Source organism: Rhinolophus sinicus, linkage group LG01, assembly GCF_036562045.2.
Source record: "Rhinolophus sinicus isolate RSC01 linkage group LG01, ASM3656204v1, whole genome shotgun sequence".
Lineage (NCBI taxonomy): Eukaryota > Metazoa > Chordata > Mammalia > Chiroptera > Rhinolophidae > Rhinolophus > Rhinolophus sinicus.
In genome coordinates, this window is record NC_133751.1 from 10,548,041 (window position 1) to 10,564,987 (window position 16,947).

The following is a 16,947-nucleotide window of genomic DNA, read 5'->3' on the forward strand; positions in this document are numbered from 1 at the left end:
TCCTCTCCACCCACCCTTCTCAGCCCCAGAAACCCCCTGAGTTCTATCTGTTTGGACACAGCAGCTGGTCAGAATGTAAATGCGTGAGTGGCCCCTTTGTGGTCGTCTATAAGGAAAGAGGGCCCAGCAGTCCCTGCTGCCTGCTCTGTGCTCACCATGCTTATTCGGGCTCATTCACTTTGCATCTACCCGCTAAGGAAGGTGGCGAGGACCTGAGTCATCCACGATCATGTCACCAGTGAGGGTAGAACCAAGGGGCCACGCCCAGGACTTCCCAAGAAACCAACTTATCAGCCTAAGTCATCTTGCCAAATGGCAGGCTTTGGCTCAGCTTAAGTGTGTGGTCTCGGTGTTACTGTGTTTTTAATCCAGTACATCTTTAGCTCAGTATCAAATGGAAACGAAGAGCCTGTGTTCTGTACGGTGCCAATCTGGGTCTGCGGTTGTGTCCTTTTACATCACTCGTCTTCTCCTATGGTTGTTTCATGGAGACCAGGAATGCTAGTAATACAATTTGTCACCACCTAAAACCCCTTCCACCAGCAAACTAAACACCAGGCAGTATTTCTGTCACAAGGTTTCCTCGTTCCTTGGCAACTGCTCTGCGAAGAATGTGCCATCAAACTCGAAATTAACCGCCACATGCCCAGAGCACAGTACCCTGAGGGAGTCTGAGCTCCGCTGAATTCTCTTACAAGCCTCACAACCCTCCAACCCCCATGCTCTAATTGCCACAGGATCTATTCCTTCATAAAAATATCACTCCACGTTGTAGAAAGTCCCCCGGCCCCAGAGAGACTGAGACATGGTTCATTCCAGAAGAAGTTTAACACTAGATGTCACAGCAGTAACAGCTTGCATTTATACCTCCCTGTTTCCCAGACAGTTGAACTAAGCACTCAGTATCTTTTCTTACTTACACCTCACAACTGCCAGATTAGGAAGAAACTAGTATTGCTGTTTCACAAATAAGGAAACCAAAGCCCAGAAAGGTTAATTTGCTCAAGGCGAAGCATCCCCAAGCCCACCTGCTTGCCCCAGAGTCTGCCGTTACCTCTACAGTAGGCTTCCGTGTATCCCTAGTGTAGATACCACACCACATGTTAGTGAGCAGCAGTGAGGGAACGTCCACGGAATACACATCTGGGAAGGGCCCAAACCCAGGGTGCTCTCCCCTCCCTGCCCCACACAGAGTAGGAAGATACGAGACAGCATTATTCTGTGACTTCTCTTTTTTTTGTCATTCTATTTGCATTGTGGTGGAATGGATCCCAGAGGCTCAGAGCAATTGTGTATTTTAGTGGTAAATTAGCAAAATTCAAAATGCACTCAAAGCTCCTATTGGAATCCTGTTATGACTAAATCGCCTATAATTGTAAAACAAAAGAGATGGAGATAAAGCAGTTAAGGGCACTGGTATGCAAGCCAAAACCCTCTACCAGAGCTGCTCTGCAACCTTGGCAGAAGGTACTCAGCTCACGTGAACAGCCGTCCACCTTTCCATACAACTGTTTCCAAACCCCAAAACTCTTGGCATTTCTGGAGGTAATTTCCATTTAACGAATGAGAGAATTTCTGATTGGCATAGCTCTTGATTTTTCTTTGGGAAGTACCGTGTTTCCCCAAAAATAAGACCTACCCGGACCATCAGCTCTAATGCATCTTTTGGAGCAAAAATTAATATAAGACCCAGTCTTACTTTACTATAATATAAGACCAGGTCTTATATAATATAATAATATAATACCGGGTCTTATATTAATTTTTGCTCCAAAGCTGATGGTCCAGCTACGTCTCATTTTCAGGGAAACACGGTAAATATGATTTACTTCCTGAATATAAGATTTTAATAACTTTATACTAAAAGAACTCAAATATTGGTGAATATGTCTAGAAAATAAATGTTGCAAGTTGACTATTAGCAAATATGATTTAACCTATGAAAGTTTCCAATATGACGTTGTCTATATTGGAAAATTCAGCCTGAGTGGCGAAGGCAGAAAAGGAAAAAAAACATTACCTGTCTTAAAACAACAGTTTGTTTGGAAAAAACATAAAGAGACCAATTTCAGATTGTGTGGCCATTCCATCCTTGTTGAAACAATTAACTTCCCAAAGTTGGGCATTTTTCTTTTTTTCAAGGTGGATTACATTTCCTAAAAGGCCTCAGAACATACTACCATAGTTAAAATATAATTTTAAATATTTTTAAACTGTAAATTATATTTTTATGTAATTTATAAAATTACACACACACACACACACACACACACACACACACCTGGGGTGCCAAAAAAATGCATACAAGTGGACACTTTGGTCAACGTTGCTCAAGCAGTAGTTTGCCATAATCAGAAGTGTCTGGACGCTGATGGTAACCACTTTGAGCACCTCTTGTAATTGCAGACGTCAAACATATTTGTATTCATCTTTTGTTATCCGTATATATTGAGTATTACAATTTAAGTACAGTTTTTTTCTTTCTTAAAGTATGTATACATTTTTTTGGCACCGTGTGTGTGTGTGTGTGTGTGTGTGTGTGTGTGTGTACATGAATGTATAATATATATATATGTACAATCTCCAAGTAGGAGCATTTTTTTGAAGAGGGACTACCTTTAATTTTATCAGAAAAAGGAAAGTTACACTAAAACAGTTAACAAAGTCACTTCCTGGCAACTCTGTATTTAGCTTAGGCACTTGGTCCTTACAGCTTCATCAGAAAATACTGTTCATAAAGCTGACAGCGAGCCTAGAGGTTTTCACTTGTGAGCCAAAATTCAAATGTGTTTCATATACCATAGTTACAAAGGCAGTATATAAATCAATTTTTAAAGTATAAATTTAATTTAAAATATTTTTCTCAGTTGAAGCCTCGTCTATATAACACAACTTTTCAATTTTTTCCAAACTCCCACAGCCCGGGCAAAGTTGAGGGACAGGTCCCCTCTCAATTCCCCAAGTTTCCAGACATGGTCACCACACCTTGAGCTAACTGAACCTATACAAAAAAAAATCACCAAGGAACTCCACAAAACCTTTAAAGATTATTTAATTGCAAAGCTGCATAATCTATTACAGAGTGTAGGAAACATTTGCAGTCACTTTTATGAAGCTAATATAATATTACTGTCATAACAAAGATAGTTCTATATCACTAATAAATATTGATACAAATTTTTAAAAATAAAATTACAAGCAAATAGAATCTAAAAACACATTAAATGTATCATGACCAAGTGAGATTTATTCCAGAAATGCAAGGCTGAGTTAATATTAGGAAACCTATCATTTTAACGGCGGGGGGTGGGGTGGGGATCACATGACCATGTCCATAGATGCCAATAAGTCATTTGACGAAATTCAATTCCCAGTTGATGCTGGTTGTAAACCACAAACCACACTATAGAGATGATTCACACCCTACTACACTTCACTCTGCTGTTAGATATTCTTCCAAAACACAACCAGATGGGGTCCCAGGGCGTTTCTCTGGAGCCCCCTCTCTTTGAGGAGGTTGAGTACGGAAGATGAGGTTGAGAGCTAAGGTGAGACGAGGAAGCCAAGTCGTTCTCAAATGTGGGAGCTGTTACGGAGGAAACAAAGACCCACAGATTCCCTTGGGGGAGAAGAGAGAGGTTTCCACACTTGCCAAGCACCAGGTGAGGGCAGCCCCCACCCTATGATCTCATTTAACCTGAATTCCCTTTTTAAAGGCCCAACTCCAAATACAGTCACCTAAGGTAGTGGGGGTTAGAGCTTCAACATGAATTTGGGGTGACACAGTTCAGTCCATAATAGGCTCTGTCATTGAAGAGATAGAAGACCTTCAGTAATTACTTGACCTTTTAGACTCCAGTGTCTTCCTCTATACAATGGGGATAATAACGCTGCCTATTTCACCCATTAGGGCTGCATTTGGCTGAGACAGCGACCACAGTAACTTAACCAAGTAGGGGCTACATGTTCCTCATGTCACAGGAAGCTGGAGGCCGGCAGCTCAGGGTTGGTACAGCTGAGGATGCCATCAAAGACCCAGGCTGCCAAGACCCATGGCCTGAAGCTTCCTTCTTCATGGTTGGAAGGTGGCAATGGTACCCTCTGAGTGCCCCAGCTGTGTGTCAGGCAGGGGGACGGACAGGCAAAAGGCAAGAGGCCACAATGGGGATGTCACTGGTGTTTGTCCCCTTCTGAAGGAGTTCCCTCAACCTCACCCAGCAGCTTTCTTTTATGCCTCATTGGCCAGAACTGGTTGTATTGTCAGTCAGAGCGATAAAGGGCTCTGGGATGGTCAGTATTTTAGCCACGTACACTGTTACCTTGAGCAAAATTGGAATTCTGCTGTTAAGGAGGAAAGGGAGAGTAGACTACAGATAGATAACTACCTGTACCTGCCATACCTACCCTTAGGGTTGTTGAGAGGATTCATTGAGATAACTTGTCTGAAGCAAGACAAGTGAATAGCAGTGGTAATATAAAAAACCTTAGCCATTAATTCAACAAATGAGGTCCAGAAACATCAAGTGTGTAAAATGCAGGATTATGTCATTGCCAGACCAATGAAAGGAAAAGGGCCACCCTGGTCCAGAGCTGGCTGACGATTTCAGGAGTCCAACTACTGGAATCAAATCTGTCCTGGTCAAAATTGAGATGGCACCTCCGTGTGGTTCTGAGGCTTTGACATCTGGGCCTCGCTGACTCTGGAGGGACTGCCCCTCCCAGTGTTACCTGATTCCCAGAGATGGCAAACAATCCACCTGGGAGCACATCTTCTATATGCAAATCAGTCAAACCTGAACCCACCCCAACACCTTTGTTGTGCTCTCACAGGCCTCCCATACTCAAGACCACTTAACTCCCTGCCCTGGCCACCGCAGGGCCAGGTACCAGGCAACTAGGGACAGTCATGTACCCCAGAGCCTGCTGAAATGATTCAGACTAGCCCACCCCAGGCCTGCTTATCCTGCCTTAACCATCCCTTCCTGGGAAGCCACAGTAAAGGCTCTTGCCCACATTTTGTCCCCCAGCCTCCTGACCAACCTTGGTGCTTCCCTGCGCCGTCCTGTGTGACAAGGCAGGGCCCCTCCTGTTGGAACGGTGTAACTATATTTTCAGTGGTGGTGGTCTCCTGAGCTGATGGCGTCACTGCACCTGAATAATAATAAAACCTACATTTTAAAACATGAGGGTGGCACAAGCATTTTGGAGAACAGATTGGGCCTGAGAGTGCTGCTGGGAGTGTGGCGTGCAGTTCAGTCTCAGGTGGGCTACCTGTCTCCGCCCAGTGCTCAAGGGGACAGCTTGTCTCATTGGCGGGGAAAGAGCGGGGAGGGGGGCAGAGGGAGCGCCTGGACACCCGCCCACCGCTGCCTCCAGGGGGCAGCACTTGTTGGCAGCTGCCCCCACATAGGTACTGCCCATCCAGGTCACATTGGTCCAGAGACACCTCGCCTCCCAGAGTGTGGGTCAGAGCCCATATTTGGGGAACCGAGAGAGAAAGAAGGCAGCTAAGTTTAGAATTTCAAAGAAAGGTTCACAGCCTGGGAACCCAGATGGTTCCCGGGCTGTGTCAGTAAAAGGAAGTTTATATAAAGCTGTGGGAAATGTAGCACTTCCTTGGATACAAACAGTTACATATTAGCTCAAGATTTTGTCATTGTGAGAAAGAGTTTCAATAGCTGGAGACCAAGCCGACTCTCAACGAGACAAAATGGTGGCCGAGTGAAATCCGAGGCCCAGAAGCCAGTTCTTGTCAGGCCCTGGGCTCCTCAGCTTGGGAGCTCCAGATGAGCACGGGGGAGCAGCCCCCCAGAGGGTGGGGAGAGGTCATCACCACCCAGACCCACACTGATAACTCAGAACTGCCAGTCACTTGTGTGGTAAAGTTTCCAAAAGTCAGAGTTCCACCTTCTCAGCGGCACAAACCGCTCGTCACAGCTAAAGCAAGACCCTGAGGACTCTGCCACCTTCCCTGAGAACTGCGAGGTTGTCCAGTCTGGCTGGTGGAACTACCGTGCCTTGTGCGCTCCGGGTGGAGTTCCTTCTGGCTCTTTCTGTGGTTTTTTCCTGGCCTTGGGGGTAGTTCCCTCACAAGCACGTGCAGATCCGTTCCCAGGGCATTCCCCAGGGGACCCTCCGCTCCCCTCTGGGTTCTCTTTGTGCACCCAGCTGTCGCACCGCCACCGCTCTGTTCCAGGTGCTCCAGCCACTAGGTCTCTCCCTGGCGCTCACCTCCGTGTTATCCACCAGGCTCTACCTGGGTTGTCCCTCCCTAACCTACTCTCAGGGCAGAGAGAAGGGGTGAGAGGGGGTGACGGACTCCTTGCCTGATATCCAGTGTCCCGAAGACATTGCTTTATTTATTTATTTATTTCAGTTTTTTTAGTTGTTTCAAGTGGGAGGGTAAATCCATCCTCTGTTCCTCCATTTTGGTCAGAAGCAGAAGTCCAAGGTTGCTCCTGTCAATCAAGTATTATGTTCACTATAGATCTACTGTCATTCACACACCCATGTTTAAAGAATTATGATAAAAGAAAATGGAGCGCCTCAATCACTGAAAACTGTACTAAAAGTTACTTGTTTTTCATTTTTTTATGAAAAGGCAATTTGGATTCTCATAGTATTCTGTGTGTCTCCAAATTGGACCTCTGCCTCTGTTTCTCTGTTTTCGTGATATGTGTACTGACGGGGAGGAGGGAGGGAGAAAAATCAAAGTACAAAACTATGTGTAGGCACTCAATCATTTATTTAAAAAAGAAATAAATACATATATATGCTCGCAGACTCCTAGAATGTTTGTGGAAAGATCACAGCAACTGGTCACAGTGACAACTTGTTGTTGAAGCTACAGGAAGGTAGGGAGTGGGAGGCATCTTTTCGCTGCAGGTTCTTTTGTACCTTTTGAAGTGTACGGGGCGCTCTGATGTCTGGGCCCCGTGACAGCACATTGCACTCCTGATCTCATTTACCTCTGCAAAAACCTCTGCCGTGGTGCTACTGTGATTGCCACTTTCCAGAAGAGGAAACGGAGACACAAAGGGGCCAAACAAGCCACCCAAGGTCATGCAGCTACCAAGTGGCATAGACGGGATTTGAACCCAGATCACCTAAAGCCAGCACCCACCCTACTGACCACGCTGGCCACCCTCTGTTCAAACTTACATAAGCCAACCTGCAAAATGGAACAACACCACAAACTCTGGCCACTTCACAGTGTGGTTTTAAGGCTTGAAGGAGATGCACGCGTGCACACACACACAGACACAGCCATGCACACATGCACACAGGTGCACACACACGTACACATACACACGTGCACACATGCATTCATGCACATACACACCCACAGACACAGACACGTGCATTCTGTGTGTATGTGTGTATGTGCATGAATGCATATGTCCTTCAATGTTCTTTGTCCTTCAAACAGCTAATGATTCTGATGGAAGGAACAAATGAACACCTGAGCAAATGAAAGGATGAAAGCCCTGTTTCTGCTGCTCTCGTGCAGGATAATCTTTGTGAGAGGGAGAACACTGTGCTCTGCCTCGGTGTTGATAGGGCTCGAATTTGAAGGTGCTGATGGATCCCCCCCCCCCCCACGAAGGCACCTTGTGTGAGATCCAGACACACCTTCACGCTGGAATCAGGGTGAGGAGCTGAAGCTGAAACAAAGGAGGCCTGTGCTTGCAAAAGTGAATTTAAACATACAGTATGAGAAGTATAATGTTGTAAAGATTATGTAGGATGCCAGATGGGCACTGGACTTATCAGGGGGACCACTTCATACACTGTGTAGATGCCTGATCACAGTGCTGTACACCTGAGGTGATGTAGAATAATATTGAATGTCAACTACAATTTTATATATATATATATATATATATATATATATATATATGATCACGGGATGTAAAGTAACAGCACAGGGAATATAGTCAATGGCATTGCAACAGTTATACATGATGTCAGAGGGACAGTAGATTGGAGGGGGTGGTTATCACTTTGTGAGAGTGTAAATGGCTAACTATTATGTTGTTTTGTACACCTGAAACTAATTTAAAAAATATTAATGAAAAAAGAATTTATTAAAAATATATTAATAAAAAAAGAATTTAAACAGACCCCCCCGGTGAGCAGGAAGAGCACAATGGGAGAAGATGGGAGCCTCACCCGGGAGAGGTGGACAAACTGGACCCTCCCAGAAGCCAAGTTCAGCCGACCAGCCCGGGGCAGACTTGGCAGCCCGAGAGGAGCCAGGCAGTCTCTAGAACCAGCACATTCTTCTTCTTTTTTTTTTTTTTTTAGGGTCGCATTCCTGGGGGCACTGAATATGTCAACCTGACATTTCATAGTCCAGCCATCCAAGTGCAGAAAAGGGCATTATTTTAGACTGAAAAGGTGTATTTTATATTCACACACTTGACTTTCAAGACCCTGAATGAATTTTGCTGAAATAAATATTCCCCTTTGGGTTTAGTCCAAGTCTGTGAAGTTTTAGTCCCAATTGCCTTTTCTCTTTCTTTCTTTTTAAAAGAATATTAAAAGCAACTGAAAAGAGGGATTTAGAAATGAATGGCTATTTTTCAACATGCCTTATAAAATGAAAGGGAGCAAATGCTATAATATTTCTTAGAGACACAGTTTTAAGGAAAATGAGATTTAGAACCCTGTGTCTCTGCGATGTGAGATTTCTATCTTGCAGGCCTCAGTACTCAACAATGCATAGTCAGAAGGGAGGTGAAAATTTAGGTGATCACCCATCCGATTGCCCAGCACTACCACCCAGGATTTAGCACGGATAGTCCTATGTGGCCAAAAAACCCCTCGGTCCCCAGCAAACCAGGATGGGTGGTCACCCTAGCTGGTATTACCATGGATACGAGAGGTGCTCACAAAACTCTGCTCAACCCAGCGCAGGTGACCCAATTTCTCTGTCAATTCAACTGCATAGTGCATTATATCAAGAATTGCACAAAGGGCCAAGTGCAGGGGTTTTAGAGGGTTCGGGAAATAACGCCTTATTTCCCACCGCAGCTCTAAACTAACTGGGAACCACTTCTCACCTCCAGGACTGATGAAGCTGAGCATGGAGACCAGGGCTGAGGTGTGTGGCAACACAAGCTTAGAGCAACCCCAGAATTAGCCACAGGCATGTGTGGACGACCACGGGCCATGCACTACACTGCAAGCTGCAAAGTGCTTGCCTTCTTCATGGGACTATTCGTAGTGCCGGCCTGCTTCCCGACACACGAGCCCTTACTAAGTAACTGTTGTACTGGGGAGAAGTGTCGTGGTAAACATGCAAGGAGAAGTGTGTGTGCATGTGTGTGTGTGTGCATGTGTGTGCACGCTTCAGGGGGAGACAAATAGAGGGAGATATCAGGAGGTGAAGCCAGGGCGCAGTCCCCCAGTCTGCTTTTGTGGGGTCCTTCCCCAGTGCTGGGCTTGGAGCAGGTGAAAGTTAACTGCCACCAGCTGCCAGCCCATTGTTTGTCCTCAGCCTCCTCTCCCCCACCCCTTCTTCCAAGCATTAAGTTCAAGCTGATAGTACGTATCTCCTGGACAGTTTCCTTGGAGGCTCTCCAGCCCCACCTTCTCCCTGCCCCCCTGTGATCAGCCCGTCTCCTGAGAGATCACAGATGTGAGCTCATGTGGCCAGGTATAGTTAACATCAGATGAAGATGGTCACCTTCACGCCTCCAGAAACCCCAGACCCTCCCATAACCTGTCCTGAAGCTTGCACCTTATCTCCTTTCCCTTCCTCTCTTCCACTCTTGGTGTTGTGCCACCAAACTGACCCAGAGTGAGTAGCCTTGTGTGTCTGCCCACAGGACTGGTGAGAAGCTGGGGTGAGTGTGGATGGAAGGTGCAGGGAACGGGGAGGGCGAACCCCCTTCTGAGGGGCTCTGAGCAGGAGTGTTTAGGGACCCCCAGGACCCTGCCAGTCTCTGTCCCCAGGCCAGCTTCCCCTCTACTGCCCAGGGCGGATCAGGCCGGCCAGGCTGGGCCGCGACATAGTCATCCCTATAGGACACCGCCTGGGCTTATAACATACGTACATGTAATATTTTAACAATAAAAATACAAAGGAGGGGGTGGGAATAAAGCTACATTGGAGAATGGAAATGACATGAAACAGTAACTTGAATCAATAAGAAGAAATAGAGAAACAAAATGGGAATTAAGAAGGTTAATATAAAAAACCTCAATAAATATATTTGTGCTTTTCTTTCTTCTGTTAGTGTTTTTTAAAAACATAATAGTATATAAAGCCATGATTATAACAATGTGTAGTTGGGTTTGTAACATATAGACATAATATGCATAACAATAATAGCACAGAAAAGGGAATTGGGAATGAAGTGGATTCTGATAAGATGTAAGATGCAGGAAAACTACAAAAGCAAAAACAAAAAACAAAACTTAAAAAATATAGTTAAGTTTATCAAAGAAATGAAAATTTCACACTAGAAAATATTCATTTAAGAGAAAACCAAGTGGTAAAGAAGGAATGGAAAAACAAAGTAGCCATTAAAAGTCCAGAAAATAGAAAGCAAAATGGCAGCTGTAAACCCAACAATGTCAATAATAAGATTAAATGGAAATGGATTAAACAATTTAACCAAAAGGCAGAGATAAACAAACTGGATAAAAAGCCAAACAAACCATGATCTAATTACATGCTATCTACAGGAGATACACTGTATATTCAAAGACACAAATAGGTTGAAAGCAAAAGACATATCATGAAAACTACAACCATAGCAGGGCTGCAGGAGCTATTATTGATATCAGACAAAATAAACTTTAAGACAAAAACTGTTACTAGAGATAAAGAGGGAAATTTTACAGTAATAAAAGGATCAAATGGGCAGGAAGATATAACAATTATAAACATATATGCAGCTAAAAACAGAGACCCAAAATACATGAAGCAAAATGTGACAGAACTAAAGGGAGAAATAGATGATAATCTTCAAATTTCAACAATAATAGTTGGGTACTTCAACACTTCTCTTCCAATTATGGATAGAATGACTAGGCAAAAAACAATATGGATACAGAGGACTTGAAAAACACTGTAAAGCAACTAGACACACCCCAAAACAGCAGAATACACATTTTCTCAAGTGCACATGGAATAGTCTTCATCATAGACCATATGTATGCCATAAAACAAGTCTCAGTAGATTTGCAAGGATTGAAATCACACAAAGTATATCCTCTGACTACAGTGGAATTCAATAAGAAATCTACTACAGAAAGAATTTTGGGAAATTCACAAATATGTGGAAATTGAATAATAATTTTTAAATAACCAATGGGTCAAAGAGGAAAGCACAAGGGAAATTAGAAAATACTTTGAGATGAATGAAAACAGAACCAACATACCAAACTTATGAGATGCTGCTAAGGTAGTGCTTAGAGGGAAATTTATAGTTATAAAGGCCTATATTTTAAAAGACTATCTTGAATAAAATAATCTAACCTTTCACCTTAGGAATCTAGGAAAAGAAGAGAAAACTAAATCCCAAAGCAACAGAAAAGGGGAAATAATAAAGATTAACAAGGAAATAAATGAAACAGAGAATAGAAAAACAATAGAAAAATGAATAAAACCAAAAGTTGTTCTTTTGAAAAAAATCAATGAAATTGACACTTTTAGCTAGATCGATGAGAGAGAGAGAGAGAGAGAGAGAGAGAGAGAGGCGGGGGAAGACTCAAATTACTGGAGTCAGAAATAAAAGGGGACATCAGTACTGATCTTAAAGAAAGAAAAAAGGGAATTATAAGGAAATACAATGGACAACTGTGTGCTAACAAATTAGATAACAGATGAAATGAAAAAAGTCCTAGAAAGATACAAACTACTGAAATTGACTTAAAAAAAATGAATAGAACTATAACAAGTAAAGAGATTGGATTAGTAAGTTAAACATTCCACAAAGAAAAGCCCAGACCCGATGTCATCATTGGCGAGTGACGTCACGTAATGCCGTGTGCAGTGCCCGGCTCAGAGTCAGTGCCCAGGAAAGGTTACCCATATGGATTGTTGCTATTACTTTTCCACTATGTGAGTTTCAAGCTCTACATTGCCCTTGTCTGTCGTCACTTGCTTGCTTGTGAACATCTTGAGGGCAGGGAATGTGTCTTATTCTTTGAATTTGTAGAGCCCAGCTCGGTGGCTGGCTAATACCGTGAGAGAGGTAGATAGGAAATAATGTCAGAATTCAAAGGAGGGGAGTGTCATATCCCAGGCAGGGGAATCGGGAAAGGTTTATGGAGAAGCAGTGTCTGAGATGCACCTCAGAGACTGGTAGGAATTCATGTGGCCGCAAAGAATGGGAGATTCCCAGGAGAAACCACAGATGGGCTAACATGGATAGGTGTCCAGCAAAGCTTCAAGAAAAAAGAATCTTTAAAACTTCTCAGCGCAGAAATCCCTCTGATCTTTCTATTGGCGAGAAAGCTCCTTGTTTAAAAACGTCTCATTAATTTTCTAGTCCTTCTGTCTTTCATCTCACCCTTAACGTTGTGCTTCTTTGAAGACCCACTTTCCTTCTCTGTTTCAAGTTGAATTTCAGCAGCTCCTCTTTACTGATGCTTCCCAGTGACCCTAAGCAGTATGTATAGTCATGGTCTCCATTTTACAGATGGGGAGACTGAGGGCCAGTGAGGTTAGGAAATTGCCCGAGGTCCACAGCCAATGAGTGATGGTGGTGGAATTTCAACTCCTTTAGGAACAGTCTTTGAGGAGCTTCAACTGTAGTACCCTACTGAGCCCGCGTGGGATTTTGCTTCTGTTCCACCTACCCCCACCCCCCTTTTCTCTTTGGAGAAAGTATAAGCTGATAGGTTCATGAAGACAAAGATTTAAAAAATCATCTTGATGAGGTACAGGGAAGGCAATTACTCAGATGTCCAGGACACAACACTGCTCCCAGGACTAGCACGGCCATCTCCCAGCATGTGTCCTCCATGCAAGTGTGCACGTCCCCAGTCCCACGCTGGGTCAAAGCAGTGGTAGGTATTTCGGGGTGTGGGTGGGACTGAGCATGGACACACTCCACATGTATATATGTGAGGCCCTTCACATCTTTAATTTTTGATAATGTTCTCATGCGCTTGCAACAAAATATATGTACGTTTGTGATGTGAATTTTCTAATTAAATTTTACATGTGACAAAAAAAGGGGGCTATGGGCAATGGGAAGAGAAAGGTGGGCCTGGGGCCAGAGGCTGAGACCGACCCCCCTCCATTTCTCCCCATGCAGCCACATCTCAGCATCCAACCCTGAAGAGCTTGAGAATTCTAAATTTGAACCTGCTCTTTAAGGTCATTATAAAGGTGTATTTGTCAAGGTAAGAGAGAGAACATTTTTAATGTAACTTTTTTTTTGGCTTGATGTCTAGCATTTTAATATTTGGCTACATGGTATGTGAGAGACTCCATTTCTCTCCGACCCTGCAAATGTTAGGGGCAGACCCATAAACTCTACAGACACATAGAAACATATAGTTTTATGCTGAGTCTTCTTTTACATAAACGGTATTGTAAATCCATGTATTAGTTTACAATTTTCACTTTTTATTTAAGAATATGACTTATAACATTTTTCTACCTCATTTAAAAATACAATACAGTGCATCTTCCCCCCCCCCCCCCCCCCAGAGAAAGCTGGGATTCTTCCCAAGACATCTTCATGAAGAAGTTTTCCACGTGCATCAACCCAGAGACTTAGGTGAGACTCGTTTAACAGAAACCTCTGCTGGAGGCGCCCGTGATTCCCCCTCCGCTGACAGCTCACACCTCGCTCTCCCAGTGTCCGGCAGCTTGCAATCAGAGGTCAGGTTCTAAGGAAGGAAGTGCGGTAGCTCGGAGGTGGGCGGCAACTCCTGGGTTTGCAAATTCTTCAGAGATTAGTAACACAGCCTCTTGCTAATTCATTGTTAGGAGTTGGGAACATTTTCCCTCTTATCCTTTTGTGAGGTAATGTCATGATTTTACACATGCCTCGAACTGTAGTTCCCTCCCTTCCTCAGAAATTAATCAAGCATTTTCCAGGTCAGATTGATGTTTAGTCATCTGAACACGAGGCCCTTCCTCTCGCCTTAATCTTTCCCAGGCGGGATTTTGTCTTTGAAACAATAGGATATGACAAGGTCTATTTTTCTTTTCTTGAAAGGACTCCATCCACGGAGTCATGCGTTGGAACAGAGAAAGTCCTGGGAAATATGTGGCCCCAGTCGGAAGTGACCAGCTTTCCTCTCTTTGTTCTGTCGAGTCCTGCGGTTCAAGCTCGCGATAGGACAGGCAGTTTGCTTAAAAGCAGGAAGGCGGCATTTTCACCTCGAGATAAATTCCCAGTTGAATTTTCTGTTGGACCAATCCAAAAGAAATGCAATTAGGCTGTGAGCAATCTTCAAGCAAAGACTGGGAAGCTTTCAAAGACGGCTCTGCTAGAAATAATTTGTTGGGCCCTTGACATATGTTTGCATTGGTGATATTAATTGCATCTTAAAGCACCCATATGAGTCATGCTTTCTAGGAGCAGAGGTTTTTAATTTCTCCCACAGAATGAAGCCGTAATTTGGAATTTCCAAGATTTCATGACTAACTGGATAGTACTCAGCAACCTTAAAATCAGGAGCAATTATTGCAACCTGCCCATGACTGTGGGTGGGTGGGCTGACCAGGCGAGTCTCATCATGAAGGTTAGGCTGCAGCTGTGGCCCTGGGTCTGTGCACCAAGGCACCCTGAGGATGGAGGCCTCTGGACTTGGAGACGAGGGACACATAGGGACCTCCCCAGGAAGGTGAGCGGAGGTGGGAGTAGGTGGTCCCTGGGTCCCACATGTCTGGCCTGGAATTTTGATCTGACTGCACTCTTGGCTGGTGAGTCCCAGGGAAATAACACTCCATTTCATTTCAGTGAGTTGAGCTCGCATCTTCGTGTCTGAATGAATACTCTAGCTCAGCGTTGGCCAGCACACCTCTCCGCACTGTCCAAGAGAGTAGCCGCTGGCCACGTGGCTGCTAAGCACTTGAAATGTGACTGGCGTGCCTGAGCCACTGACTTCTAGATTTTATTACAGCTGATCCTTGAACAACAAAGGGGATAGGGGCACCAACTTCCAACCTCCCACACAGTCTAAAATTTTCACGTAACTTTTGACTCCCTCCAAATTTAACTACTGATAGCCTACTGTTGACCGGAAGCCTAACCGATAAACATAAATAGTCAATTAATGCATGTTTTGTATGGTAGAGGTATTATATACTAGATTCTTACCATAAAGTAAGCGAAAGAAAATGTTATTAAGAAAATCATAAGGAAAATACCTTTACAATGTTTATTGAAAATAATTTGTACATAAGTGGGCCCTCGAAGTTCAAACCCATGTTGTTCAAGAGTCAGCTGTAATGGATTGAAATTTAGATAAGCACATGTGGCTGGTAGCTCTGCACTGGACAGCACAGCCCTGGATTGTCACCATCTGTGACTAAGTACCGTCTCCTTCATTCTCCAGGGAGCCTCGGGCTGCATCCGCAGGGGAGGTGCCTGTCTGAGTGAAATTCCTGAGGCTGTGGTGGCAATGGGTTATGAGCTGGCTTCCTGAATTCTCCCTGATGTGGTTGATGGTTATCATGGCTCTTTCTTGCCTTATTTCCAGCTATAGACCTGTATGGCTTCCGGTCAACAGAGCGTTTGGTTGGAGTATTTATTTAGGATTTAATCTCCGAGGCTACAGTCCAGTCTTGGGATGGAGTTTGGCCAACTCTGCATTGGTGGCCAGGCTTACAATGGACTTCTTAAAACCAAATGACCATAGTTCCGGGTTTATAACTCCCCTGCCAAAGCTGGGCATGACCTTTTAAGTCTGTGTGTGGGAGACTCCACAATGGCCTCCGCTGAAGAATCCAGAAAAGGTCAGGCCTTGACACTTTCCTCTGAGCTTTTCAAAGTCATTTCTCTTCTACAGACTCCTCTCCATAGCAGGGTGGAAGGGGGCTGCCTTGTTCTCTCTCGACAGCTTGTTTTTATTTTGCCCCTGAATTCTGTCAGATGCCCTGAGCGCAGCATAAATGGCTCAGCCTCGGCCCTGTTGGATGCTGCTGTGCAAGAGGAAGAAATAATTAAAGATGAAAGCTGACATTAATGTTCTTATTAGGTGTGAAGCACGGCCACTTTCAACACCACTAGGAAAGAGGTGCTATTATTATGTCCATTTTAGAGGTGAGGAAACTGAGGCACAGATAAATCAGGTGCTATTATTATGTCCATTTTATAGGTGGGAAACTGAGGCACAGATAAATCACCTTGAGACCAAGCTAGGACCAAGTTGAAGCAAATGCTGGAGACAAGAAGGCAACACAGCTGGAGGGGAACCCTGAGGTCAACACTGGGGCAGAGTCATGTCCAGTCTGGTATCAGCCTTCCAGGGCCTGGGGTGGCAGCAGAGAGGGGAGTGAAAGCTTCAGGGCAGTGGTACTTTTCAGGGGGTCCTCACTAGACAATGTGGGCCAGCAGGAGCAGGACCAGCTGGGGAAAGTGGAAGATGAGAGCACTTAATCCGCTCAATTCCCTGCCGGGGAACACTCCCCATCAGGCTTGGTTCCCCAGGTAACTGGGAGCAGAACTGGTGTTCAGGGACCCATGGAGAAAGTCAAGGGCAGATTGAAAGGGGCCTTTTGCAGCCACCCCTTTCCAAGACTCGCCACACACCAGGTGTGCGAACGGCTGACTCTTCCCTGACACCACTTGGTAGTGGGGAGGGACCCTGGTGTTCCTTCGAGTCTGACTCCCACTGAGGCTATAGGTGACATTGTGTCAACAGTGTGGGCCATCCGGGACCAGCACAGACATGCCCCCAGGTCCACGGAGCCCTCACACCGGATGTCTTAGGTCAATTTCCTAAGATGGAGATTCTTGCACCAGTGAT

General features: G+C 44.6%; 1 protein-coding gene across 4 annotated transcripts in view; it reads right to left on the minus strand.

The window, feature by feature from the left end:
* Window positions 1-3,235: 3,235 nt before the first annotated feature.
* EVA1C (eva-1 homolog C) overlaps window positions 3,236-16,947 on the minus strand; it is an 87,420-nt gene continuing 73,708 nt past the window's right edge. The window contains exons 8-9 of one of the 4 annotated variants that reach the window (XM_074326064.1): window positions 5,041-5,151; window positions 3,236-3,619 (exon numbers count right to left, since the gene is read on the minus strand). In XM_074326064.1, coding sequence (XP_074182165.1) covers window positions 3,417-3,619; window positions 5,041-5,151 — 314 coding nt within the window. In that variant the 3' untranslated portion in view covers window positions 3,236-3,416. Of the gene's footprint in view, window positions 3,620-5,040; window positions 5,152-14,392; window positions 16,121-16,947 lie in introns of those variants that run through there. The other 3 variants (XM_074326071.1, XM_074326086.1, XM_074326075.1) reach the window with 3 other exon arrangements.